General features: G+C 54.4%; 1 protein-coding gene across 1 annotated transcript; it reads right to left on the reverse strand.

Moving 5' to 3' along the window:
• Positions 1–39: 39 nt before the first annotated feature.
• NPLOC4 (NPL4 homolog, ubiquitin recognition factor) lies at positions 40–25,440 on the reverse strand. The gene is made up of 17 exons (XM_005530677.3): positions 25,281–25,440; positions 24,341–24,421; positions 21,920–22,032; positions 21,100–21,279; positions 19,131–19,179; positions 18,120–18,214; positions 16,723–16,846; positions 16,014–16,193; positions 15,064–15,150; positions 13,544–13,615; positions 12,538–12,664; positions 10,263–10,423; positions 4,473–4,544; positions 3,363–3,458; positions 2,530–2,646; positions 1,677–1,779; positions 40–1,345 (listed from the first exon to the last, which is right to left on the reverse strand). Exons 1-17 carry the CDS (start codon positions 25,293–25,295, stop codon positions 1,188–1,190), a joined length of 1,830 nt encoding a protein of 609 aa, XP_005530734.1. The 5' UTR covers positions 25,296–25,440; the 3' UTR covers positions 40–1,187.
• Positions 25,441–25,727: the final 287 nt, after the last annotated feature.

Consider the following 25,727-nt stretch of genomic DNA (forward strand, 5'->3'; position numbering starts at 1 on the left):
TGTGGAGCATCCCGGGACAGGTGACAGAGTGCAGGAGGCTCCGGTTTGAGGTGCTTTTATTCCACGTTACTTGCAGCCCCCGCGCCTGGTCAGCCCAGCCCGGCCCTGGCGCTCCCAGCGCTGCATCCCCAACCCCAGCACACCCAGGGGAAAAGCAACCGCAGCCCAGAGCCGGGCCTTGGGATGAAGCCTTTGGAAAGCCCCAGCGAGGGGCAGAGGGCTGGGGGTCCCTGCCCCACTGGAGTCTGGGCAGTGCTGTCCTGGAGCAGGACAGGCCCTCCAGACCCCTCCCATGAGGGGACACGGGGCAGTGCTGGAACCAGTGCCCCCGGGACTGAACCACAGCCCACGGAGCCAGGGCTGGGGAGCTCCAGGATGGGCCTGGGGGGCAGAGGCCATGTGAGAGTAGGGCTGAGCTCCTCCAGCATCCGCCTGCCCCTCTCCCCTACCCAGCAGTGCCCAGGGCAGCCTCAGCTGGGGGCTGAAGGGAGGCTGGGGGGAAAGACCCCCGATCCCCAGCTCCGGCCAGGACACACTCTGGAGGGATGTGGGAAGGCACCAACTGGAGACTGGCTCCCAGGGCACGATGGAGGCGAGGTGGGTGCCCGAGTTACGTGTCTGCCCTGCAACCTTTCCCTGGGAGCCCAGCCGCGCACAGTGGGGGGACACGGCACCCGGAGGGGACGCCCCTCCCACAGCCCCCACGGGATGCCAAAGCTCACCAAGCAGTGCCAGGCCACGAGCTGGCACGTGCCCACCCCATGCCTGGTGTCCAGGGGTGCCTATCCTGCTCTGGGAACGTCACAGCCACCTGCCCGTGCCGCCGGGGTCGGTCAGTGCCGGAGCTGTCGGGATCCAGGCACTCGGGCAGGGAATGAGAGCAAAGCTGTGGGCAGGGAGATGCCAAAGCCTCCCTCTCCCCTTGGGTAGGAAACGGGCACGGGCAGCTCCCTACACCCGCCAGCTCCCCCAGGGCAGGCTGGCAGCAGCTGAGGGTGGGGGCAGGGGCCAGCCCAGGCACGGGCTGAGGAAAGCGTTGGTTGTCCGGGCTGGGAGCCCCCAAAAGGGAGCGAGGAGTAACCGGGGGGCTGGAGCCACCCGTGCCTGGCTCCACAGCCCAGGCTGGAAGCTGAAGGGAGGAGAGGGAAGGGACAGGCCGCTCCGGGTGGCTCCGGGCAGGAGCGGGGCTAGGAACGGGGCAGGCTGCACATCTCGCAGTGGTCCGTGCCCGGCTGGTTCATGAAGGTGCAGTGCTGGCAGGGCCACATGGCCGCGGCCACGGCGTGCGACGAGCCCCCCATGGCGCCGTATTCCTGCAGTCCCGGGAGCGGGACACCCACCGTGCCTGCGGGAGAGAGCCCGGGGCAGTGCTGGGATCCCGCTGCACATCCCACCCTGCAGCCCCCTGCTCAGCCCTGCTCCAGACCAGGCTGGATGGGGCTTGGAGCAAACCGGGTCTGGTGGAACATGGCAGGGGAGTGGGATGAGATTTAAGATCCCTTCCAACCCAAACTATTCCAGGATCCCATGACCAAGAACAGCTTCCTCCCCACGAGCCTCCAGTAGCCTCTGTGACAGCTTGGGAGCAGCTCCACACAACCCCCAGCCAGCTCTGACAAGGGACAAGGGACCCCCCCTCCCTGAGGGACACCCTGTCCCAGGGACCCCCCTCTTACTGCAGAGCTGCTCGATGGTCGCCCACTGCTCTGATTTTTTCCAGGTCTGTGCAAGCTCCTCATTTTTCGTCCTCACGGCTTCCAGCAACAAGCTGATGCTGTCCTGGAAGTCACAGGTGGGAAATGAGCACTGGGGACCCCTCCAGTGCAAGGCAGGGCCCTGAATCTGAGTTGTTCCCCCTTTCCTGACATCCTTGGGGTGCCCTGGTTTATCCCTCTGCTCCCCAGCATTGAGACAGATCCCAAAACCCCAAAAGCTCCGTTCCTCTGCTTCCAGGAGGTATTCCCAACACCTGCAGGACACTGTCCTGGCACTGTGGGCCACTCCCAACTTCCAGAGGTGCAATCCCTCCACGCTGGAGCACTCCAGCCCCCATCCCTGTTCCCATCCTGATCTCCAGCTGCCCACGGTCATCCCGGCAGCCTCGCGCACGCGCAGCCTCCGGCAAGCACGGCGCAGCTGGATCTCACTGGGAAGCTGCGGGGCAGCTGCCAGGCCCCCGGTGCCCAGCCAAGGGCAGCAGAGCTGCACAGCCAGGACCTCGCTGGCCTTGACTTCTGGGGGCTCTGATCTCCTTATTGTTCCCACCAAATTCCTGATTCTGAGATAATTTTTTAAACATTTCCAGCTCTGGGAGCCGCAGCCAAGTTGGCTCTGGGATCATGTGGACAACCCCCCCCCCCCCCACCCCTCAATGCTCTCAGCAGCTCAGGGACTTTGTGTTTAGAGTTTAAAAAAGGTTTTAAAACTCTTTAAACCTTCTCCCAACAGCTTGGTTGGGAAGAGCTGGCACAAGGCCCTGCCCAGGGGGGGATGGTGTGGGGACAGGACCCTGCCAGCCCCGTTACGTACCCGCAGAGGCATGACCTCGTTTGTGACCAGGAAGAGGAGCAGATGGAAATCAGAAATGATGTCTAGGAAAATGGAGGAAGTATTTTGGGACAGGTATGTGGCCAAACTGTGGAAGTCCTGGGGAGAGGGGACAGTAATGAGGAGAAGTCAATTCCTATTTGGATTCACCAACAGATATTCCTGCCCCTCTGGCTGTTGTCTGCAATGTGCAGGGACTGATTCCCAAAATCAGATCCCTGCCTGGCTGACTGAAACCCAGCTAACAACTTCCAGGAAAAATGAGCTCCTCTTGACCAACCCCAGCACCCACAGGGCTGATCTCAGATCCAGGAGGTGCTGAGGGGGAGCCAGGCAACTCCAGCCTTGTTCCTACAGAAGAGTGTGAAGAGGACAGAGCAGCCCCTTCCTCCCCATCCTGTGCCTTGGCCTCTTGCAGCTTTCTGTGCTTAAAGATTCCATCCACTAAGAGAAGGCAGCACTCTGGGAGCAGGAACAGACCCCAGTCTCAGAAGGTTTGTGCTGTCACCATGAGGCTGGAGCCCCCTGGCCCCTCTGGAGCTGCCTGGCAGGCACAGGGAGCCCTGATGCCATGGTGGATCCGGTGGGAGCTCGGCAGCAGCCGGCACTCAGCATTAGCATGCAGACACTGCTCCGTGCAGGAAGGATCTTGGCAAGCTGAGCTGGGAAGGGGTGACTTGAGGGCGGGAAGGGGTGACTTGAGGGCGGGAAGGGGTGACTTGAGGGCACAGCTGTCCCTCTGCAGATATCAGTGAGCACGAGGGACACAGAGCCCATCCCTATGGAACCTGGCTCTGTCAGGAATTGCCCCTCACCTGAGTTTCTCCCAGCACATCGCGGTTCTCGATGGGGAATGGATTTTGAGAAATAGAAAAAGTGTAGACTGGATCCTTGGGGAAAGTTGTAGTAATCTAAAGAAAAAAAAGAAAAATACAAGGAAGAATGATCAGAGACCAGTGGGATATAGGAAGCAAGTCCAGATAGCTGAGAACAGCCATGGCTATGATCCCAACACAGTCAAACAGTGAGGGATCCTGCAGGGATCTTATGGCTTTTAATTTCATTTAAAGTGATATTCCATCACCACACTCCTTGGCTCCTTTTCTAAGGACATGATGGGTTTGGTCCTGACAGATGCCATGGAGGGCACCTCTCTCTGCACTGGGATACAGCTGTGCCCTGTGCCAGGCAGCTGCTGCTGGAGGGAGGTCCTGGGGGGATCCTCATGCACGTTCCACCCCTGTTTTCATCCCAGTGTCACCCCAGGTATCCCAGGAACAGGTGCCTTCACTCCTGCAGGAATTCCTGTGCTCTGGCACTGCCTGTGCCAGGGGCAGCTGGACCAGAGAGGCTGCTCCAGGTGGATCTAACGGTTGTTGGCACCATCTCTAACTCCAGCAATATCATCTGGCATCCCAACTATTTGCTTTCTTGCCTTCCACGCTTTAACTTTGTTTCCCAGCCCCCGGGGCTGAGCTGTGCCGTGCCTGGCAGCAGCTCTGCTCTGGCCAAGCTGTGCCAGAGAGTGAATTCCCTCCTCCAAGAAAAGGCATTTCTGGACAACCTGCTGAGTCACTCAAAGGAGATGGATCCCTAATTGCTGCTCTGGAGTTTCCTCATTAGGCAGTGCCCGGGACACGGGTCCATGGGGCTGCTGCTTCCCGGCCATGTGGCTCTGGGCCAGCTCAGAGCCCTGATAAGGCACCAGGCAGTGCTTTCCTGGAAAACAAATGTGTTCCCTGGCACCACACCGACCCCACGGAGCAGGGCAGCCACCTCCCTGCTAGGAATGCCTGGCAGCAGCAGGCACAGGAGGATAATCTGTCTCAGGAATCCCTTCCACTGGGAATTTCAGAGGTGGGTTAGGAGTTTGCTCCACTCTGACCATCTCCTGTGGGAAGCAAACATGTGCAGGGAATACTCACGTCTATGATGAGGTACTCGACCGGGAGCGGGCGAGCCAGCTGGGTGATCTCGTTCCCAAACTTGTCTATGTCCTGAAAGAAAAAGAGCTGGATTATTCCTGAGCGTGGAAGTGGTGTGAAGCCCAAGGGGATTTTAAATGCCATTTAGGCAGCAGCTCCATCTTAAAGGACAGGTCATCCCTGGCTCCTCAGCCGAGGCAAACCTGCCTTTCTGCAAGTCCAGGAGTGCCTCAGCCAACTCTTCACCTGGGAATTGGGAATCCGGGCACTTTCTCATACCCAGACCCTTGGAACCAGCACATCCCACGGCATAAACTTGTTTTGCTTTGCCAGACGAAGGGAACAGAAAGTTTAATTAGGCAGACAAACGGCCGGCATATGTTCATTAATCATAACCTGACAATTAGACGTGATTGATGTCAAACACGCCGGGTTCAAACGCCGCTTCGGAAATAAATCCTGGAGAACTGACACTTTTCATTAAAGATTCCATACGAGGGGGTTGTGTTTTCTCCCTAAATCATCACTTAACGTGGCATAAATCATTCATGGAGCCCCACATAAATCATACGCCCAGAATTCCCAGGCAGGGACGTTGGACTGGACGTTCCATGGGCTCTCGGTGGCGGGAGCTGGATCTGGAGCTGTCACCCCCAAAGGCTGCGGGTCCTGCTCTTCCCGCGTGGGATGGGAGCAGCATTCCATGAGCTGAGCCAGGGAGCACCATGCAGGGCTGATTCCAGGACTCCCAGCCGTGTTTTCTCCCGGAGAGCACCACTCCAGCACCACTCCCCCGCTCTCCCTGGTGTTTACACAGCTATGGGGAGCAGCAGCCAGCACCACCCCTCTCCCAGTCAGACCTTGTCCCAGCAGGCTCCGGCACGCTGCTCCCCTCCAGGCACAGCCCCCCTTCCCGACCCCCTCCCCAAGCACCCCCTGTCCCCAGGAACTGTTCCCTCTGTAAGAAAAAAAATCTCCCAGTCTTTGAAGCTCCTTTGAAAGGCAATCCCGATAAGGATCTTTGCTCCTCGCACATGACAGGTTGTGGCCTCAGATCTCTCTGGCTCTGACAGGAGCAGGAGGAGCCGTGGAGACATTTTTTGGGAGATCACAGGACCCCAGAGCCAACCTGCTTCTAGATCTCAGTGATACCACAAGAGGCAGGAATCAGATCCAATCAGCTTCCCAAACACAATCCTGCCCTGCATGAAGGGACCTGCAACAACTCACGCATAATTAGCCCATCTGGAATTCATTTTCCAATCTAATTAAGTTCTAATATGCAGAAACATTTTTCCAGCACCTGTTGGCTTTAATCTCCCCCTCTGGGGATTTCCATGTTAAATGCCTGCTTTTTCATGGCATGCTGCTGAGGCCTCTGAGACATCCACAGACTGGAACCTCGCTCCCCCCCGAACTGAGGACACGTCCTGATCCTGACAGGACAGTCCCTCCAAACCCCAACATTCCTCTCACACCACCATGATAATTTAATTATGTTCTAAAGGCCCTAATGAACATCAGGCTGGGACTGTTGGGAGAAAGATCCTTATCCTGAGCTTGGCATCACCAGGACCCTCCCAGCACCCTGTTATTGCTGCAGCCTGAGACTCCCAAAGCCCAGTGGCACCAGCTCCAAAGGGAGGGCAGGGAGGGGTTAATGGAGCAACGAGCATTTGGCTTTGGGACAAAAATCCAGCAGCAAGGCCTGGAGGCTCTGGACAATGCATCACCCCAGTGGAGATTGCATCAAGGCTGGGATTAGAGCCTTTCAACCCACTGGAGGCAGGAGCTGCACAGGGATGAGGGTGAACAGGGAAAAGGATGGGAACACAAACACCTCGGCAGGATGGAAAAACTTCTGGGTGGCCTCAGGATTATCCACGGAGGGTGAGGGGAGCAGCCAAGTGAGGAGCCCGGGGAGCTGCCAGCCAGGAGGGAGGCTCGGGATCCACGTCCCAGGACAGCCGTGAGCATCCCACGCTGTCACCATCCCATGCTGTGAGCATCCCACGCCGTTATTCCCGACCTGCTCCCTCTGCTGAAGGCACGGCAGAGCTCGGCAGCCATCTGTCCTTCCCATGTGTGAATAAATCCCAGCTTTGCTCTTCCCTCTGCTGACTTCCAGGCGCTTTCCCGGGCAGTCCTGCCCCTCGCACGGGGAGCGTGGCTGAGGTGCAGGAACGAAGCGACTTCTCCAAGAGCAAGTGACAGGTCAGGGAGAGTTGAAGCCCTTCCCAGGAGATTCCTGCTGAGCTAATCCAGCATCCTCCTCCCCGGAGCAGCTGGGACATTTAAGGCTAAGGCGGCTCATGGGCTGGTGGGAGGGCAGCCAGGGAAGTCCTTCCCCGTCAGTGAACGCTCCCCGCAGCCTGGCTCTCCCTGGGAAGAGGATTCCTGATGCCATGGCAGGACAGCCTGCCTCAGAGCTCCTGCTGGGCTCTAATAAAAGCAGGGCCCGGGCTCGGGGCTGTCCCAGGGAGGGATGGGACACGTGTCACTGGTGCCAGGCCAGGGCTCAGCCCCAGGAGAGCTCAGAGCACAGACTCGAGGGCAAAGGGCTCTTGCACAACGCTTGTAAAGGGGTTATATCTTACACCATCCCAAAGAAACTCTGGGGGAATGCTAAACCATCCCAAAGAACCTCTGGAGGCACATTAAACCACCCTAAAGGAACTCTGGGGGGATGTTAAGGCAGCTGGAAGATGCAATTCACTGCAAGGATGACGATGACGTCGTGTTTGCGCTGAGCTGTCACAAATACCTGTGATAAGAGACAAAGCCAGCCAGCCCCCAAATCCAATTATCCAGGAGTTTTAAAGCGTCTGTAAAACATCAGGAATCTCTTTCCACAGCTGATGAAGTTAATGGTGGAGCAGTTCAGTGGACTGGCAGGAGGTGACAGCAGGGATGGGGTGCAGCAGCCCCAGGGAGGGATCCCCCATCTGCACCCTGAGCACTCCCTCAGTGTTGAATACCAACCCAAAGTGCATTCTCAGTGGAATCCAAACGAATCCAGCTGTTTTCTAAAACCAGATGGACAGGGGAGGCTGCTCAAGGACAGAAGACAGGATGGAAAATCATGTGGGATATTCGGCCTCATCCAGCTCAGAAATGTGATGAAGTGGCCATTGCAACATCATCATCTTCACTCAGAGGGTCTTTATCCCACCCTGTGTCTGCACATCATGGACTTCCCGAGCTTCCTGAGCTCTGTGTGCTGAGCTGGCCAAGCAGCACGTGCTGGTTATGTCCCGTTCCAGCTGGAACCAGTGCTGAGCCCTGATGCTTCCCAGACACCCCTGGAGGCCGGGAGGGATCCGTTCTTCCTCCTGCCTCATCTTACCTGGGGAGGCACCTCAGAGCAAAGGAACTCGTTCTCACAGTCCCCAAACCCCCGGAGTTCCCCCCTGGAGCAGAGCTCTCCCTTCCTGAGCCAGGACAGCAACGGCTGCGTGTCCAAAGCCAACTCCACGGGGGTGGCTCCTTGGAGCAGCAGGCGAGAGGCCAACATAAAAGGAATAGTAAAGAAATACAGAAACCACCCAGCTGCAGGCTCAGGAAAACCACAGGACAATTCCAGTGCCATCAGCTTTCCCATTTCCATGGAAGAAAAGCAGCCCCTTTTCCCATTCCCAAGCTGGAGGTGAATCTACCACGCTGCCCTCGGACAGATCCGAGTTCCATGGATCCTGCCTCACATCTGGCTGTTCTATAAATACATCCACACTCCACAAACATCAGACCTCCTGGTCCTCATCCAATTATAATTAATTTGTAGAGCTCCTTTCATCCTAAAGGGCTTTTCAGATGAATACTTGGATATTGTATGGGAACGCACATGGACTTTTCTCTGCACAGTCCCAGAGAGAACATCAACTACTCCAAAGTGCAGCTTTCTCCCCAAAACTGCCTGGGGGGTCAGCACAGAGGGGAGCCCCACATCACAAACTGGGGACAAAGGGACAGCAAGGTACTGGACCCCAAAGCCACCAGATTCCAGCTCCTCCTGGAGTTCACCGGGGCTCAGACACGGCCGTTGTCACCATCCCAGGATGAGGTAGTGTCTCTGATCTCCAGCCTTGCACATTTAATGGGACCCCAAAGGTTTCCCAGGCCAGGAGTGACTAAGCTTTCCACAGATTTATGAACATTCAAGAATAATTGAGGGATCCTAGAGCCAAAGCCATTGAAGGCTGAGGGAGAATCCCACCTGGCAGGACCATCCTCACTCTGTGGAAAGGGCAGTTAGGGAGAGAAGCTCTAAAACATGAAATCAGCTGCAGCCCGACCCAGTGAATCAGTGGATGATGGAAATTTCCACGGAAGGCTGGAGCCACCCGTTCCCATTTTGTTTATCTCCCTGCTTCAGATTAGAGATGGGAGTGAAGCCCTTCTGGGAACACCCACCGGCTTCCTGCTGCTCCCAGCACCCCGGGTGGGCCACATGTGGGCCACAGACCTGCGGGACCTCCTGCGAGGCTGCCCGAGTGTGGCACAGCCTGGGCTGCTCAGGGATCAGCCATGCCAGGAGATGATCTCATCCTCCTCACGTTCAGGGCCAGCCTTTGCACACCCGGCTCCGCTGGATTGTAATCGGCCCCGGTTATCAGCTCCTAGGAGGAAGCTGCGTGCTCCAGAGAGAGCAGGGTTCCATCTGCTCTCCCTCTCCAGCGCTGGATTCAGCCCAGAGGTGTTCCTTGTTTCCAGGTGGGGTCAGGGCAAGCAGTCTGGCACTAAGGGGTGGAAACCATGGAGGCTCACAGGGAAACCAGCACTTCCCAATCCCACGCTCAGGGCATGCAGAACACCCTGACCAGCTCCATTCCCGTTGCTGGAGCACAATCCCCTCATTCCACTCCTCCCAAACAAAGGCAGCTTTCCTTACCCCGTGCTCCTTAAAGGACAGCTTTACCACAGGCAGCAGGAGCAGACAGGACAGGAAGGAGATAACTAACGGGGTGATGGATGGCTAATTAGCCAGTGAGCAGTGCCATTAATTAACTCCCTGCTCATGGGGCACCAGGAGCCCTGGGCTGGAGGGGCAGCGCTATCAGCATCCGCAGGGAGCCTGATCCAGAGTTCCCAGCTCGGCCATACAGGCACAGGAGGGGCTGAAAGGCTCCAGGAACAACTGGCAAGAGAATAATGACATTCCATGCATCAGCAACAACCCCAAAGTGCAGCAGGCAGGGACAGCAGTGACACCTCATGTCCTGCCAAGACCCCTCCTGCAGAGCTGCCTCCAGCTCTGGGCTGCTCAGCAATGGAAGGACGTGGAGCTGCTGGAGTGAGCCCAGAGGAGGGGGAATTCATCTGGAGATATTTGCTTGGAGAAGTCTCCAGGGTGACCTGAGAGTCCTTTCCAGTGCCTACAGGGGCTCCAAGAAACCTGGAGAGAGACTTTGGGCAAGGGATGGAGTGCCAGGACAGGGGAATGGCTTCCCACTGCCAGAGGGCAGGGTTAGATGGGATATTGGGAAGAAATTTTTTCCCTGTCAGGGGGATGAGGCCCTGGCACAGGGTGCCCAGAGAAGCTGTGGCTGCCCCTGGATCCCTGGAAGTGTCCAAGGCCAGGCTGGATGGGGCTGGGAGCAGCCTGGGATAGTGGAAGGTGTCCCTGTCCATAGCAGGAGTGGAACGGGATGAGCTTCAAGGCCCCTCCCAACCCAACCCATTCCACAACTCTATGAGATCGAGTATTTTGGACATGCTCTGGGTGCACATTCCTCCTGCTGCTCCTCAGGATCAGGGGCACATCCTGGAGCTGCCCAGGCCCTCAGCCCTCACCTTGTAGAAGACATCAGGCACGTACTGCTCGCTGCTGGACTCCTTGGCGTAGCCCAGCTCCGGCGCGTCCCGGCAGGGCAGCAGGCACTCGTCCCGCACCAGGGCCATGCACTGGTTTGAAACCTGGTACCCCTCAAAGTGCACCTGGTTGTCGGGACCACCTGCAGGAGGAGGAGAGGATGGTTAAAGATCCCAGGATCACTGAGGTTGGGAAACAGCTCCAAGATGGATCTGTGACCGATACACACATTGTCACCCAGGTCAAGATCCCTGGACACCTCCCGGGATGGGGACTCCATCTCACAACCCTTCCCATGGAGAAATTCTTCCTGAAAATCCTGCACAGGTGTGATTTCCCTGGTGTAACTCCAACAGGAACGGCTGAAAAAGCTGCACTAAGGTTAGACTCGATGAATTTGGAGTTCTTCTCCAACCTTAACAATTCCAAGACTCCGTGATTACACACAAGGCTAACAGTGATGAACACTGAGATGAAGCTGCTGGTGCTGCTGCACGATAAGAATTTTAGGAGAAAATTCCCTCTAAACTCCACATTTTTGTAGCCACACACATTTCCACAACTATCCCAAGAGCACAGAGCCCAGGGAACAGCAGGAATGCTCTGCCAGGAGCTCCAAGGAGGAGGAGCTGCCCTTTTGGGGGGGTCTGACAGCATCACCCTGCAGGTATCTCCTCCTTTTCCAAACAAAACCCAGGCACGCAGCTCCTGTGGCCCCGTTTCACTCCCAGGGATCCCTGAGCTGCGGATCACCTGGTCATGCCAAGCCTGAACAGCGTTTCCTCAGCCTGTACTGGATGGTTTGCTGGAAATCTGACATGGAAAGAGGGAATTAAGAGCCTGGCTCAAGAAGGATCACATGCTTGGCACTTCCATTTGGATAATGTAAGCAACATCAGGTCATGTGTCACTGGAATACAACTGGAAAGAGGGGAGGGAGGCAGATGGGAGGAAAACGTTACTATTTCCAAAGCTAGGAATTCAGGAGGGAATGGGAATTAATCCGTGTGGAGGACTTAAAGGCAAAGTTGATGCAAACTCTCCAAATACATTTCTGCAGCGCAAAAAGAGGGACTGAAGTGTTTAAATAGAACCTGCTGGGCTGATTGAACAGAGGAGAATGAAATTATCTGGAACAGCAAAGAGGAGATATTCCTTTTCTACCCTTTGATCTGTAACCTCAATCACTCACTGCTCCAGAACAAACACTCACAGAAATTAAACATAGACCAGGACGGGGGAAGGCCTGAACAGTGTGTTTGCACAGTAAAACATGTTGTTTAAAAAAACAAAATTAAATAAATATATATATATAAAAAGAGAGATACAGATCTATATTTAATGAGAGATGGATGTGTTTAGCAGTCTGGAATGTACAGGCATGGGCCTGTTAACTAAAAAAAGAGCTTTTTCACTGAAAAAAAGGCCCTGGGAACCCTTACAAAGCCAGGCTCAGGGCAGGCAATGTCCCATCCCACTTTCACTTTTCACTCTGGATGTTATTTAGAAGTCATGAGAGTTCTTCCATTGTGTTAAACACAGCCAGAACCAGCGATTCCGCTCCAGGGAAGGTTTAAATGAAGACATGTGTCATCCCATGGAGAAGAACAGAGTGAACTGGGAACACTCCAGCTCTCCCAGCACATGTCCCCCCTCCCAGCCCAGCCCATCTACAGTGCCTTTGGAGACTCCCTGAAAACAGCTAAAACCAGAGGCTTTAACCATAAGCACTTTGCAGGAGCTTCTGTTTTACTCAGCCAAAAAATGTGTCCAAACATTATTTTTTTTTTCCCCTCACAGATTTTTTTTTTTCCCCTGTCAGGTTTCCCTGACAGCGACATGAGGGTGGGTAAAGATCCCTCCTGAAGGAGGAACTAATCCATAACTCTTGGAGTGTTTTGGTTCTGCACTGCTGCTTCCAGGCAACAGAATTTGGAGCTTAAGGGTTTGAAACAAAAAGTGAGCAACAGTTGTTGTTGCCCTGGCTGCAGGCAGAGAGTGATTTCTGGGTCAGAGAGGTGGGGCTGAGCCTCAAATAAGTCTCTTTAAACAGCTGTAGAGTAAAAACCAGGCAAATAAATAATGAGTGAGTAATTGTAGAGAGGCTAAAACAAAGAATGGAGAAGTATTTTAATTGATAGAGCAAACCCCTTGTTAGATAGGACAGATGGGGAGCAGGACTGTGATTTTTGGCATATTCTTCTACTAACAAGAGGTAATTCAGGTGAAGCCCAGATGGCTGAGGCCAGTTTGTACCTGTAGCCACAACTGTGACAAACTTGGATCCAAAGTGCCCGTCGGGAGAGAGGCGACAGATGTTGGGCTGCTGGTTCTGGAAGTTGCCAGCTGTGATGCACTCCTCTGCACTCAGGAAATACGTGTCCTGGGGGGAGAGCACGGACTCCAATCAGCCAAAGGACAAGGTGACGTAGCCCAGACCTATTTCCCTGGGCTGCAGCCAAGGAAAACGACCAACACCCCAGGAAAACACGCTTTCGTGGAAAGCTCTGTGGAGCCCGGGACAAGAATGCGACCTGCCAGCTCCCCAGCCCTGGGCTGGCTCTGCACTGTCCCACCTCGAGTCCCACCCACCTCTACACACCTTTTTTTTTGAAAAGTCAAGTTTCACTTTCCAAATATGGATATCACTGGGTTTACAAGGACAGGAAGCTGAGGAGGTTGAAGTTTGAGCCACGTATGTGTCATAAAGCCCAGCCCATGGGAACATCCTCTGAGTCACTCTGCCTCACTGGGTTTCTCCCTCATATCCCCCTCCACTCCCTGGAGTTTTCTTAGCCCTAAAAAGGGAAGGGATAGGGATTTTGGGAAGGAATTCTTCCCTGTGAGCAGGGTGAGGCCACAGCACAGGGTGCCCAGAGAAGCTGTGGCTGTCCCGGGATCCCTGGAAGTGTCCAAGGCTGGGTTGGACAGGGCTTGGAGCAGCCTGGGACAGGGGAAATGTCCCTGCCCATGGTGGCACTGGATGGGCTTTAAAAAGTCTCTTCCCACCCAAACGATTCCACGATTCCATGAGCACCATCTCCTCAAAGCAGGGGTGTGAAGGGCTCCAGCAGCTCCCCCTGCTTCCCAAACAGTTCAATCCCTAACATTTCCAAGGGTTCCAGCTCCTTTTCCTTCAGGAGTGCCTGGAAAACCCCACCTGCCAAGAATTCCAGTGTCACCTGCAGCCCTGGCTCAGCTCTCTGCCTGGCACAGGAGCTGGAATTCATTGGGAATTGGCTGGGTCACACCTGGATCTCACCTTGTTCCTGCTGTATCGAACGGTCCCTTTCCGTGTGTCTTCCGAGACCAGGTCAGTAAATATCCAGCCAACCTACAAAGGGGGATGGAGAACATTGCTTTAAGGAAAAAAAGGACCAAAAAAAAGAGAAGCAAAGAGGAAACCAGAAGAGCTCAGACATTTTCTGCTCACAGGACACAATGTTCTTGGCTCCTCTCAGCCCTGTGCACACTGCCTGCAGGGAATGGCTCTCCCAGCTGTGCAGGGCTCCTTGGAATCCCATTTCCAGGAGCAGCAGCATGCCAGCTGGCCAGCCAGGGCACCTGCAGCATTAGGTTTCACTATGGAATATGTTTTCATGGAAAGATCTGGAGGCTGCAAGAGGCCTCTGTGGCACCACCCCCAGCATTTCCTACGGGGAGTGTGGAGTGGGATCCATGGGTGACAGAGCAGCTCATGTGGCCCCCGTCTGAAGCTCTCACACAATCCCAGTTTGAACCTTGCATGCACTGGTTAAAGGAAAGCTCATACTGGAGTGTGATTCATTCCAAACTGGAGTGGGACCCCCAAAAGCACATTCCTGCTTTTTGTGGTACAAACACACCTCGGAGTGAACCCCTTCACACACGTGTGACGTGTGTCCAAACACTTTGGGATCAATCCTTCCACACACCTTGGGATGATCCCTCTCCACCCAGGAGCCAATCCCAGCTCCCACAGCATTAACCCTTCCATGGCAGAAGCAATCCCAACTCCCCCGGAGCCCAGGCAGACCAAACCCTGCACCCAGCACTTGGTGACGAGTGAAATCCCATGGATTAAAAATATCTGATGGGTGAACGTGGAAATAAATAACACACGGAGAAGTTTTGCTCCAGCCTCTAGCGAGGGGTGGGATCTTATCTGGGAGAACAAAGCCCTCCCCAGATGTTTACAGTCTGCACTGAGCCTTCTCCCAGGCGGGTTTTCTCCAGCAAGTCAAATCTTGTTTGTGTACATCCCATTCCTGGCATTCCCACCATACCAACGCTGCTCCCAAACCAGAAAACATCAGTGCAGGTTGGAGGGCTGTCAGGAAATCAGGGAATCCTGATGGGATCACTGCAGGCTGGAACTGAGGGGGACCTGCACCCCTAACCCCACACACCACTGACTCCCTGCAGCTCCAAGGAGGGGAAGACAACCCAAGGGCAGCCCCTGCTCCTGGAAACGGAGCACAGAGGCAACTCCAGCTCCTTCTGGGCCAAATTACCACTTGCCAGGGAGATGCTCCCAGGAATGGCTCCTGTTGGAGTGGAAAGAAAGGGAAGATGGAGTTTGTGCTGCTTTGCCCCTGCTACTGCAGCCCCACAGCCCTGCAAGGGGCCTGTGCTCAGGAAAACCCTCTGGATTTGGGTTTCAGACCTAAAAATGTAACAGCTGCTGACACTTTAGCGAGATTTAGGTAACCTAGAGGGTCTTGGATAACCCCATGGAGCTGGAGAGAATTGCTAAACACTTCCCTGCCACACATAAACACATGAGGTCCGACACATCCTGACCTTTCTCAGGCCGAGCTTTGCCGCGATCTCATCCACAACCTCGGCTTTGGGATCCTCCAGGATCTCCAGGCTGTTCTGGGTGCCAATCTGCAGCAAAGAGACACTGGTTAGTGACACAGAACTGGGGAAAAACCAGTACAGCCACTGTGGGCAGTGAGGCAGAGGGTGGGAGCAGAGCTCTGGGCTTCCCCTCAGGCATCACCACAGACTGGTGTCCCCCCAGAGATCTCCCTGTGCCACTCTGCTCTCAAGTCACACTCCCAAGGATCCATTTGTTCCTTTCCCACTGACAATCTGTTGGATTTCACTTGGCAGAAACCATGAGGAGGAAGGAAATCCATGAAGAGCACTCAGCTGAGGAGTGGTGCCGTGCCCCACCTAGTGGGGATTCCAGCTGCTCCAGCCAAATCCATCCTCAGCCTCTCCATCATTTCATCTTCAGATCGGTTAGACTTCATTCTATCTAATTAAGCTGCTTCAGTTTTCCCAGAGAGATGGTAAGGAACTGAAGCAAGGGCTGCAACTGTTTTTTCCTAGCACAGAATCTGCTGGAAAGCCAGGTATCAAGGAAAAATCAAAAGTGAAATCCACTGTTACAAGTCACCCAGGATTTAAATCATCTGAGGGTAAAAACCAACAAAAAGCAAAAATGGGGTTGAAAATTCTTTCTATGGTTGCAAAGAATGGTGATGTTAAGGACATAAATTATGTCCTCTTTTCCTCAGGCTGGTTTTCCTTGGGAAGATGCAGCTGGAATTACCAAACTAAAAAAGTGTTTGTGTGTTCCCCAATTCTGAGTCAGCACTGAGTGCCCTGGGTCTCACCTTTTCTCAGGACAGTTTTCCTTGTGGACCCACAGCTGGAAACATTGTGTGAGTTTTTCCAAACTTTAAAGGTGTTTGTGTGTCCCCCCCCAATTCCGAGTGGCCCCTGAGAGCCCCGGGTCTCACCTGGGGGGGTTCATAGATGGCCGCCACCTCCGCCCGGATTCCCAGCGGGATGTCTTTGTGCTCCGTGTACCGGCCGTACAGATATCCCAGATGTTGGTTCCCTGTCTTCCTCCAGAAGTCTAGGAAGCGATCTGCAATTGTGTGGTTCTCAAACATGATGTTGTCAACATGCCTGTATTTCTGTTTGACAAAGTTCAAGCGTCAGGCCGTCCTCCGCTGGCTCCGGTCCCTTCCCAGGACACACACCACCCTCCGGAGCTGGATCCTGCACAGCAGGGCTGGGGGAGCCTGGGGGTCCCTCCCTCTTCCCTCTGCTCAGCTCCCACCCCTCAGCACTGCTCCCTGCTCAGCCTGGAGCGTGGGAGGTGCTGAGCACCCCCAGCACCTCGGGGGCTTGGCTGGGACCTTCGCCCCAAGAGCCTCTGCAGGGAAAAGGACACTGAAATTTAGGAGGAAACAAGCAGAACCTGAGTGGCCTTTTGGATCCCATGAGGAAAACCAGCAGGATTAATCACCAGCATTCATCACCAGTGCTGCCAGCTCAGTCCTCACGCTGGGAGGAAATTCTGACCCAGGACATTTTGGAGCCCATTTTGCTCCAAAGAAGACCTGGACACCTGGAGGCTTTGTGCTCCTAGCTGGCTTTTCTGGAAGTCACCTTTCCCAAATTAAAGCCAGGTCCCCTGGCAGGTGCCCCAGCTCCTCTCACCTGTCGGTTGAGGGTGATGGCGCTGGGCTGGCACTTGGTGCAGATCCCCTCGGGCCAGGGAGGGTGTCCCTCACACCCTGACTTGATCTTACAGCTGATGTTCTCCAGGGCTACAAACTTCCCTCTGGGAGAGGAGGGAGGACAAAAGGGGAAGAGAAATAGAGAGAGAAAGAGAAAGAGAAATAGAGAGAGAAAGAGAAATAGAAATAGAAAGAGAGAGAAAGAGAGAGAAAGAGAGAGAAAGAGAGAGAAAGAGAGAGAAAGAGAAAGAGAGAGAAAGAGAGAGAAAGAGAGAGAAAGAGAGAGAAAGAGAGAGAAAGAGAGAGAAAGAGAGAGAAAGAGAGAGAAAGAGAGAGAGAAACACAGAGAGAAAGTGAGAGAGAAAGAGAGAGAGAAAGAGAGAGAGAGAGAAAGAGAGAAAGAGAGGGAGAGAGAAAGAGAGAGAGAAAGAGAGAGAGAAAGAGAGAGAAAGAGAGAGAAAGAGAGAGAGAGAGAAAGAGAAAGAGAGAGAAAGAGAGAGAAAGAGAGAGAAAGAGAGAGAGAGAGAAAGAGAGAGAAAGAGAGAGAAAGAAAGAGAGAGAAAGAGAGAGAAAGAGAGAGAAAGAAAGAGAGAGAAAGAGAGAGAAAGAAAGAGAGAGAAAGAGAAAGAGAGAGAAAGAGAGAGAAAGAGAGAGAAAGAGAGAGAAAGAGAGAGAAAGAGAGAAAGAGAGAGAAAGAGAGAGAAAGAGAGAGAAAGAGAGAAAGAGAGAAAGAGAGAGAAAGGTGGGAGAAAGGTGGGAGAAGAAGAGGGAGAAGGATGAGAAGGGGGAGAAGAGAAGGAAGAGGGGGAAGAAAAGGCTGCTGTTAGCACAGTAAATGCTTTTAGAGCAATCATTTATGGAGCATGTGGGAAGTAAGAATTGTAGCACCACAGCAAATTGTCCTTTCATGTGCACAAGGCTTCCTGGAAAGGGAAATTCCCTTCAAATGGATGTCTCATGGACTTGAGCTGCATCTTCCAAAGAGATTTTAGAAGTCTCAATGGTATTTAGGAATAGCAGGGAGAAGATTACACCTCTGTGTAACTTATGCCCACCAAGTCTGAGAAACAGGCTTGGAGCTTGGTGTAATTAGGGAACTTCTTTCCTTCCATCTGGCCTTCCCTCCCATCAGGAGTGTTTCCTGGAAGGAATTATATTGCCACAGGAAAAAGGAAAACAGAAATAAAACTGGGACATAAAATAAAAAGACAGACTTCTAATGTTTCCCTCCTGCCTTTTCCTTTTATCCTCAACTTTTCAAAGTGTTTTTTTCTCCTCTGTTTGCCATTCAATCCTCGTGTCCAACACCGAGATCTGTCTGTGTTAAAAAAACCCAAAGCTCCAACCAGATTCCCCTAAACCCAGAGATTTCCTTACTTGTCTGCCCCTCCGGTCAGCTTCCTGATGTAGGCATGGAATGACATGTGCTTCACAGGAGGCTCCAGATGGTTCAAATAATCCTCATCGAAGGGCTGCCAAAAACACGGCACAGAGCAGAGCCAGGTCACACACCTGTCTGATAACGCCCTGATCCCTCAGCAAATGCATGTTCCACACTCAACCCCGCCAATGTGGAAGCAATCAAGGAAATTCAGCTTCATTTTCAAGGCAGCTACTACTGGGATGCAAACAGTGGAGCTTTACAACGGGGAGTTTTATGGTGGCCTCCTGCTCCGGGAACAGATTGGCTCCACAAATCAGAATCTCAACGGCAAAAAGCTTTTACCTTTCAATATCTAACAACAAACAACGGGCCCAGCTGTTCCAACACGGCCAAGGATTCCCAGAGCACTTCCAGCAGAGGGGAACAGCCATCCTGGAACAGCCAGGATCCCTCTGGAGGGGTGGCTGCTGCTTTGTGCTGTGAATTACACAGCCCAGCACGTTTGGAGGTGTCACTAAAGCTGCTTCAAGCTGGATAATCATGGAATGGTTTGGGTTGGGAAGGGTCTTAAAGCTCATCCCATGGGCAGGGACACCTTCCCCTATCCCTATTCCTTGTTGCTCCAAGCCCAACAATTCCAGGGATGGAGCAGCCACAGCTTCTCTGGGCAGCCTGTGCCAGGTGGTTAAAACTGGCAAGTGCTGGGATCTAGGAGAGAAGGGACAAAACAAGAAAATACAGGGAAAAGTGAAGACTGAGGGAGAATGGAGCTTTTTTGAAGCACTTCCTGTTAAAGCCATTAGTACAGAAAAACAGCTTTAACCAGGATCAACCCAGGGGCACAAAGGTCTCCAGCTTTAGTGATCCCAGAACCAGCAGCTCTGGTGGTGCATGGCAGGATTCCAGCCTGGAGCTGCCACCCCTTGGCAGGCAGAATTCCTAGGAAAAATGTTCCTACTGGGAGGAACTGGGGTGAGCCTGTAACACCTTCCTGGGGCTCTTACCTCCAGTGGGACACAGTGCACACATTTGCCCAAGGGGCCGTGGCGACACCTGGGCAGAGAGAGAGAACTGGGGTTAAATCTCATTTCACCCGGAAACTGAAGGAAGAATAAATTCTTATTTAATCATGGGAAAAAACAGCCTGTAAAAGTTTCTCTGGAGTAAGTTTGGTGTGGGAGAGCTACACGAGCTCTGAGCAATCCTCCACTCTCCACGTGGCAGGGTGATTTGCACAAAAAGCCACCCAAAGTGTTCATCCTTTATCAGGAAGGGCAGGAACAACCAGGGAAGTGTGTGTTTATCAGGCAGATAAAGTCCTGCTGGGTAGAGTTACAGAGAGGAAAACATCTCCTTTTGTGGTGCTTGCTTTAAAAAAAGCCCTAAACCAACAATAAAACATCCCCAGCAGCAGCTCAGTGCTGGTTTCCAAAGGAAGGGCCCAGGAGAGGAGCAGCGAGGTTGGGCTGTGGAAACAATGGATGGGATCCAGTTGCAGGAGGTTTTTTTAAGGATGTTTTGTGGCAGATAATGTACAGAAAGGAGAGTTAAATGCTGCTAAAGCACTCAGCATCCTTCACTGGAGATTGATCCACACTCCCAAAGCCAGGAACCAGCCCAGACAACTCCTTTTATCCTCAACAGCCTCCCCTGGGCCTCGGCTCCCTGCTAGGAACAGCTCCATCAATTCTCCTGAAAAACGTGGGCAAGTTGAAGGCAACGTTTCTGCCACAGAGTGGTGGGTTTGCCTTTATTGCTCCGGTGATGAGACATCCCATAATTTATGGTCAGCTGGGAAGGTCAGGGAGGATCTTCCACAAACTTCCTCATTGCTGCAGCACTGAAGAGAAACCACGTGGAGGACAACCCCCAAGGGGAAGAGCAAATCATTCTGTTTTAGCAGGAATTCCTGCCTTTAAAATTTTCCTTCCAACCTTTTCAGGAGTCTTGTTCCAGAGGGTTCCAGCCCCAAGGCCACAACCAGTGCAGGCATCAGGCCAGGACCCAGCTGGGTCATTAACACTGAGCAATAAAAGCCCCCTCCAAGCAGAGGATGTTTTAGCACGCCCAGAGCAGGTTTTGGGTGGGTTTAACTCGTTCTTGTGTTATTTTTACACAAAGAGAAGTTGCTTTGTTTCCCTAAGCCTCTTGAATGGAAGAGCTTTGGGAAGTTGGACTTTGATGCATTTTTCTGAGCAAAAGGGACTCCCTGGTTTCATGGAGAAGTCAGGTGGACACGTGATGAAGGGAAGCCAGAGCAGGCAGAGACCCAAGTCCCATTTCCAAACCTCTGCCATCGGATACTTCCACTCCTTCCCTTCACTTCCATCATTTCCTTTATGAAGAGTGGCTGAATCTGAAGGCACAGACTGCTCCTGCTTGGGACAGCAAATCCTGGAATGGTTTGGGTTGGAGGCACCTTAAAATTCATCCCATTCCACCCCCTGCGATGGCAGGGACACTTCCACTGTCCCAGGCTGCTCCAAGCCCCATCCAACCTGGCCCTTGGACACTTCCAGGGATCCAGGGGCAGCCACAGCTGCTCTGGGCAGCCAGGACCTCCCCACTCTCACAGGAAGAATTCCTTCCCAATATCTCATCTAACTCTGCCCAGGAAGAATGCAGAATGTTCATTCCAATCTAGAGAATTCCAAGTGCTTTAGGAGCACAAGATCCAGGAGCACGAGCACCAGGGTCTCCTCCATCAGAACAATGGTTGCTCTGAGTGAGTCCTTCCTGCCAAAAACCCTGGGATTTGGGCATCTGCTTCCTCCCTGGGCTCACCAGGGCTCCACTGAACCTCCCAGGACAAGGGCAGGGGTTGTTTTCCCTTGAGAACATCCCCAAGGCACTCAGGTTTGGAGCCAAGGGCAGTTCCCACAGTAATTTCCTGACTGCTGGGCTGGACCACAACATTCCAGGCTCTGGCGAGCCCCAGATCCACAGGCAGGAACACAACCCAACCCCACTTACAGCTGCTGGTCTCGGTTCCGGTAAATCTTCCCATCCTGCTTGATCAGGTACTGGTCAATCTCATCTTCCACCACCTGGGGGGCCCCCCCAGGCCGGGAATTTTGGGAGACAGAAGTGTCCATGGTCTCTGAGGAAGAGCCAGCCGGGCTGGAGGGATACAGGAACAGCATATCCCCGTGCCTGCAGGGTGGGAAACAGCACATGGGTAGTGGGAGGTGTGGGAGACAACACCCTGGAAGCTGGAGGTGCTTCCCAGCAGGCAGCCAACTGCCATGGAACAGCATGGAATGTGGCACAAATTCTAACCAGACCACAGGTGGCAGCTGGAAGCTGCTCCGTGAGCCACCCCCTCCTGCTTTTATTTGCAATAAATGCAAATCCTTCCATCAGGAGACAAAGCTGAGGGGGAAATATGGAGGAGGGAGTTGGGATGAAGGAGTGCAAACAAGGATGTGGGAGAGAAAGCTGGGATGAGGTAGGGAAAGGAGGGTGAGGTAGAGAAAGCAGGCATGTGGGAAGGAAGGCAGGGATGAAAACAGGGATACAGGAGGGCAAGTGTGGGGATGAGGCAGGGAAAGCTGGGACAAAGAGGTGAAATCAGGGATTAGGGAGGGAAATCCAGGATGGAGCCTCCCCACATCAAACACACCCCAAGGAGTGACCAAGGAACAGCCACCACCTCTCCTGTGTCACTGTGAGCCACCAAGGCCCTCCCTCCCCAGTCCCAGCAGTGAAGCTCTGGAAGCTGGGGACTCCTGGGGTGTGACTTTTCTCATTTTGGAAGCTCCAAGCAGAGCCCCCCATCCCGGTGAGGGCTCACTTGATCTTGAGCAGGTTGAGGGATTTGTTCTGCGCTGCCGTGATCTCCCCAGTCCTGTTCCGGTTGGTGTACACAGAAAAGCCATTATTCCTGATCCCAAATTCCTTGGCCACCTGAAACACAGGGAAAAGGGACAAGGTGTGAGGTGTGAGCCTCTTAGCCAGAGCTAATCCCAGAGAACTCCTCCAGAAATTCAGCTCCATTCACCCCCATTCCTGAGCCTGGGACAACAAGAGATGGAAACACCTGGAAAAACAAGCAGTGGATTAAAGCAGGAGCTTAAACAACTCAACCAGAACTGTCTCTGCCTCACACAACACAAATGCAGAGTTTCAGCTACAGCCAGGCAAGCACTGCATGACTGGAGGGGGGAAACTTCTCCATTATCCCAGTTTTCTTGCTGCAGCTGCACCAGCACACACCACCAGGTCATTCCCATCCTCCTGTGACCAGAATTCCACAATCCACACCTTCACCTCTGTGGATCTTTTACCCTCAGCTCCATTCCCACCTCCCAGCTGCTCCACTCAACCTCTTCCTGCTGTTCTGTGCAGTTTTCCCCCCTTTCCTCCTCTCTTCCATGGAATTCACTCCCACAACAGCCACCCCTCAGTCCCCAGGCAGGTTTTCCCAGCTCAGATTAAGTCTGCTTTACCTGGAATCAATCCAACACCTCTTCCCAGCAAAAATAATTTGTACATTGGGCCCCTTGAGAACTTCATCAGTTTAAAAGTGGTGTCTAAAGTTTATCTATTTGCCAGGTTTTGCCCTCGATTCTGAGGTGAAAGGCCTTTATTTTTGTGAATAAAACCAATTCCCATGGCTTTGGTCAGAGTCAGGGACGGGATCCTGCCCACAGGACAAATCTGATGAGCCACAAAGAGCTGTCACATGAGCACAGCCATGAAAAGCAGTTTTTTTTCCTGTCAGCTCGGCTGTGATTTGCAGCACTGAGCGATCCCTTTGAATGGGACCCTTTCACAGGGATCAGCTCCTGCTCCTCAGGCCACAGAATTCCACTTTTGGGGACAAACAAATCCCACAACACATTAACAGCAGGTTGGAGTTAATTCCCAGTCCTGAGCACACCCACAGTGAGTTTTTCTGGTGCTTTTGCCCAGGATTTGCCACAGGAGATTGGGGAAGATTCTCCAGCGCTTTATTCCTTGAGCACTTCTGGAGCAGATCCAGGTTAATTCCTGGTATGGAAGCAGCAATCTGATACCTCTCCAATTACAGCTGTCCCCCTAAACACCAAACCCAGCCCCTGGGTGAACATTCCAGCGTTAAAATCCACAGCACAGGCAGGAGAGACCTGGATTTAGATAAAACACAGACCTCGGGTGGGAAATTTGCCACTTTCCTCTTCCAAGCAAACCCTGCAGCAGGAAATAAACCCAAACACGTCTCTGCTCCAGCTCAGCCAGAGGACAGAGCCTTCCCCAGATCAACAGGCAATTCCAGGTGCTTTTGTCCTGGCAGGAAGTGTTTTCCAGCCCGATTGTTCCCTCGGGTAACCTGAGCAGCTCGTTCTGCACAGGCTCCAGAGATCCTGGAAGCTCCTCTTGCCTTGGCTGAGGCTGCTCAGAGGCTGCAGGGAGTGTCCCTGAGCCAGCCCTGAAAAACAGCAGCATTTTCCCTGGCCAGGTGGGAATGCTGTCAGGGAATGGTGTCAGGGAATGGTGTCAGGGAATGGTGTCAGGGAATGGTGTCAGGGAATGCTGTCAGGGAATGGTGTCCTGTCTGGGCTGCAGCTCCAGACAAAGCTGTGACTCACAAAGGGAAGGTTTCCACCTGCTCCCATTCCCTTCAGGAATACAAGTCATGGAGCAAAGAACCCCCAGTCTGAGGGTTCCAGAGGAATTCCAGGGGGGAAGCAAAGGGAGAACTGCTCACTCCTGAAGAACACAGAGCAGCTGCATCACAGCAGAGCCAGCCCCAGCCTGGCGTGTTTCCCTCCCCAGGAGAGCCCAGGGGCTCCTGAGATCTCACTCCATCCCTCCCTTGCTCTCTCCAAATCCATACTGGAAATCCAGGAGTACACACAGCACATCCAAATGACATTCCAAACCCAAATCCAGCAGCTGAGCCAGCCTGGAACCCACCTGGAGCAGCAGGTTTGACCATCCCACAGCTCCCCTTCTGTTTCCCAGCTGCCACTTCCTTGGGAGAGCCCCAAAAAGTCCTTCCCAGGGAAGTTTCCACTCCAGGAAGGCCCAACAGAGAAGCTGAGAGAGTTCTTTCTTTATATTTGTTATTTTCCCTCTGGAACAACACAAGCTACACCAATCAAAGTGTGTTTTTCCACATGAAATGCTGTCCCTCGCTGCTGCCAGGGGGGTTAAACATGGATCTCCCACAGGACAGAGCCACGGGAGCCCTGCCCCATCCCATGGGAAGGCGCTGTGGATCCTGGGGTACCTTTTTGAGGAACGTTGCCACCGTTTCTCTCTTTGTAGCCGTGATTCTTTTCACTCCATCTGGCGACTGCACACGGATGATCTGGGAATGAGGGAACACCAAGTCAGGGAGGGGGGACAGAGCCCACGCTGAGCCCCCAGGCTGATGGGCCCCACTCCTCCCTCCTGTTTCCATCCTCCAAAGGGCCTGGGAACACCCAGGAGAGCAGCTCTGGGTGATGTCTGTGAGCATGGGGGAAATCATTCCAACGCTCCGGGCTCTTGGCACGAGTTGACTCCAAGGAAAACACCTTTGGCCAAAGCTGTGACCTCGGAGGTGGAATCAGACCTTCAGGAGGATGGAGCAGACCTTCCGAGGGGAGTTATTCACACAGGCACCGGCCCAACCGGTGTTACCGGGCACCGCACAGCTCGTGTCCGAGCCCCGGGAATGCGGGAGTGGGGAGCGACACGGGGCTGCAGCTGCTCCCGGGAAACCTGAGCTCCTGGACGGCAACAGCTGCGGGGACCGGGCACGGAGAATCCTCCGGGAAGGGGCGAATGTAAATAGCGGTGTCCCGGAGCGCTGAGGGGCACCGGAGCTGTTCTAAAGGGGACGCTCAACCGCTGCTGTGTGACACGGGGACAAGGAGAGCCCCTTTCCGCTCTCCCAGCTTCCCTGCCGGGCACAAGCCAGCCGGGCCGGGGCCGGGAGCCGTTCACGGCAGCGAGCAGCCCCTTCTCCTCCCGGCCCGAGCCCCCCGCCCGCGGCTGGGCGGCACCGCCGGGTCCCGGCCCCGCCCCCGGCGGGGAAAACCACGTGGGAACCGCCCGCGGCGCCGCTCCGGGGACTGCCCGGCCCGGACACCGCCGGCCCCGGCCCCGGCCCCCCCCGTCCCGGTGCCCCGTCCCGGCCCCACAGGAATCTGCTGCCTCATCGCCCCTCCCCCGGCCGCACTCACAATCGTCTCGGCCATGGCGCTGCCCGCGGGCCCGGGGCTCGCCGCGCCGCACAGACACGGCCCGGTGCGGCCCGTCCCGCTCCGCTTCTCCCGGCCCTTCCCGGCCCTTCCCGGCCCTTCCCGGCTCCTCCCGGCCCGGCCCGCCGCCTCCCGGGACCGGCCCGCCCTCGCGCCCGCCCCCCCCGGCCCCGCGCCCCGCGCCCGCGTTCCGGCGCACCAAGGTTCCTACCCCGGCGTCACCGCCAGCCGTCCCCCCACGCTGCCTCGGTGCGACCGCCATAATGGTCCCCCGTGCTGCCTCGGTGCTACGGATACAAGCGTCCCCTCCCGCCGCCGCGCTCGCTCTTTAGTTCCGCACGCAACCAGGCCCCCCCGGTGCCCTGGGAGGGGGCCCGCGGTGCTGGGGAGAGGGATCGGGGCCAGCTGTGGAGCTGGGGGCGGTCGGGG

The sequence above is a fragment of the Pseudopodoces humilis genome, chromosome 21 (genome assembly GCF_049639895.1).
Source record: "Pseudopodoces humilis isolate 2021_Gansu_Grassland_sample_001 chromosome 21, ASM4963989v1, whole genome shotgun sequence".
Lineage (NCBI taxonomy): Eukaryota > Metazoa > Chordata > Aves > Passeriformes > Paridae > Pseudopodoces > Pseudopodoces humilis.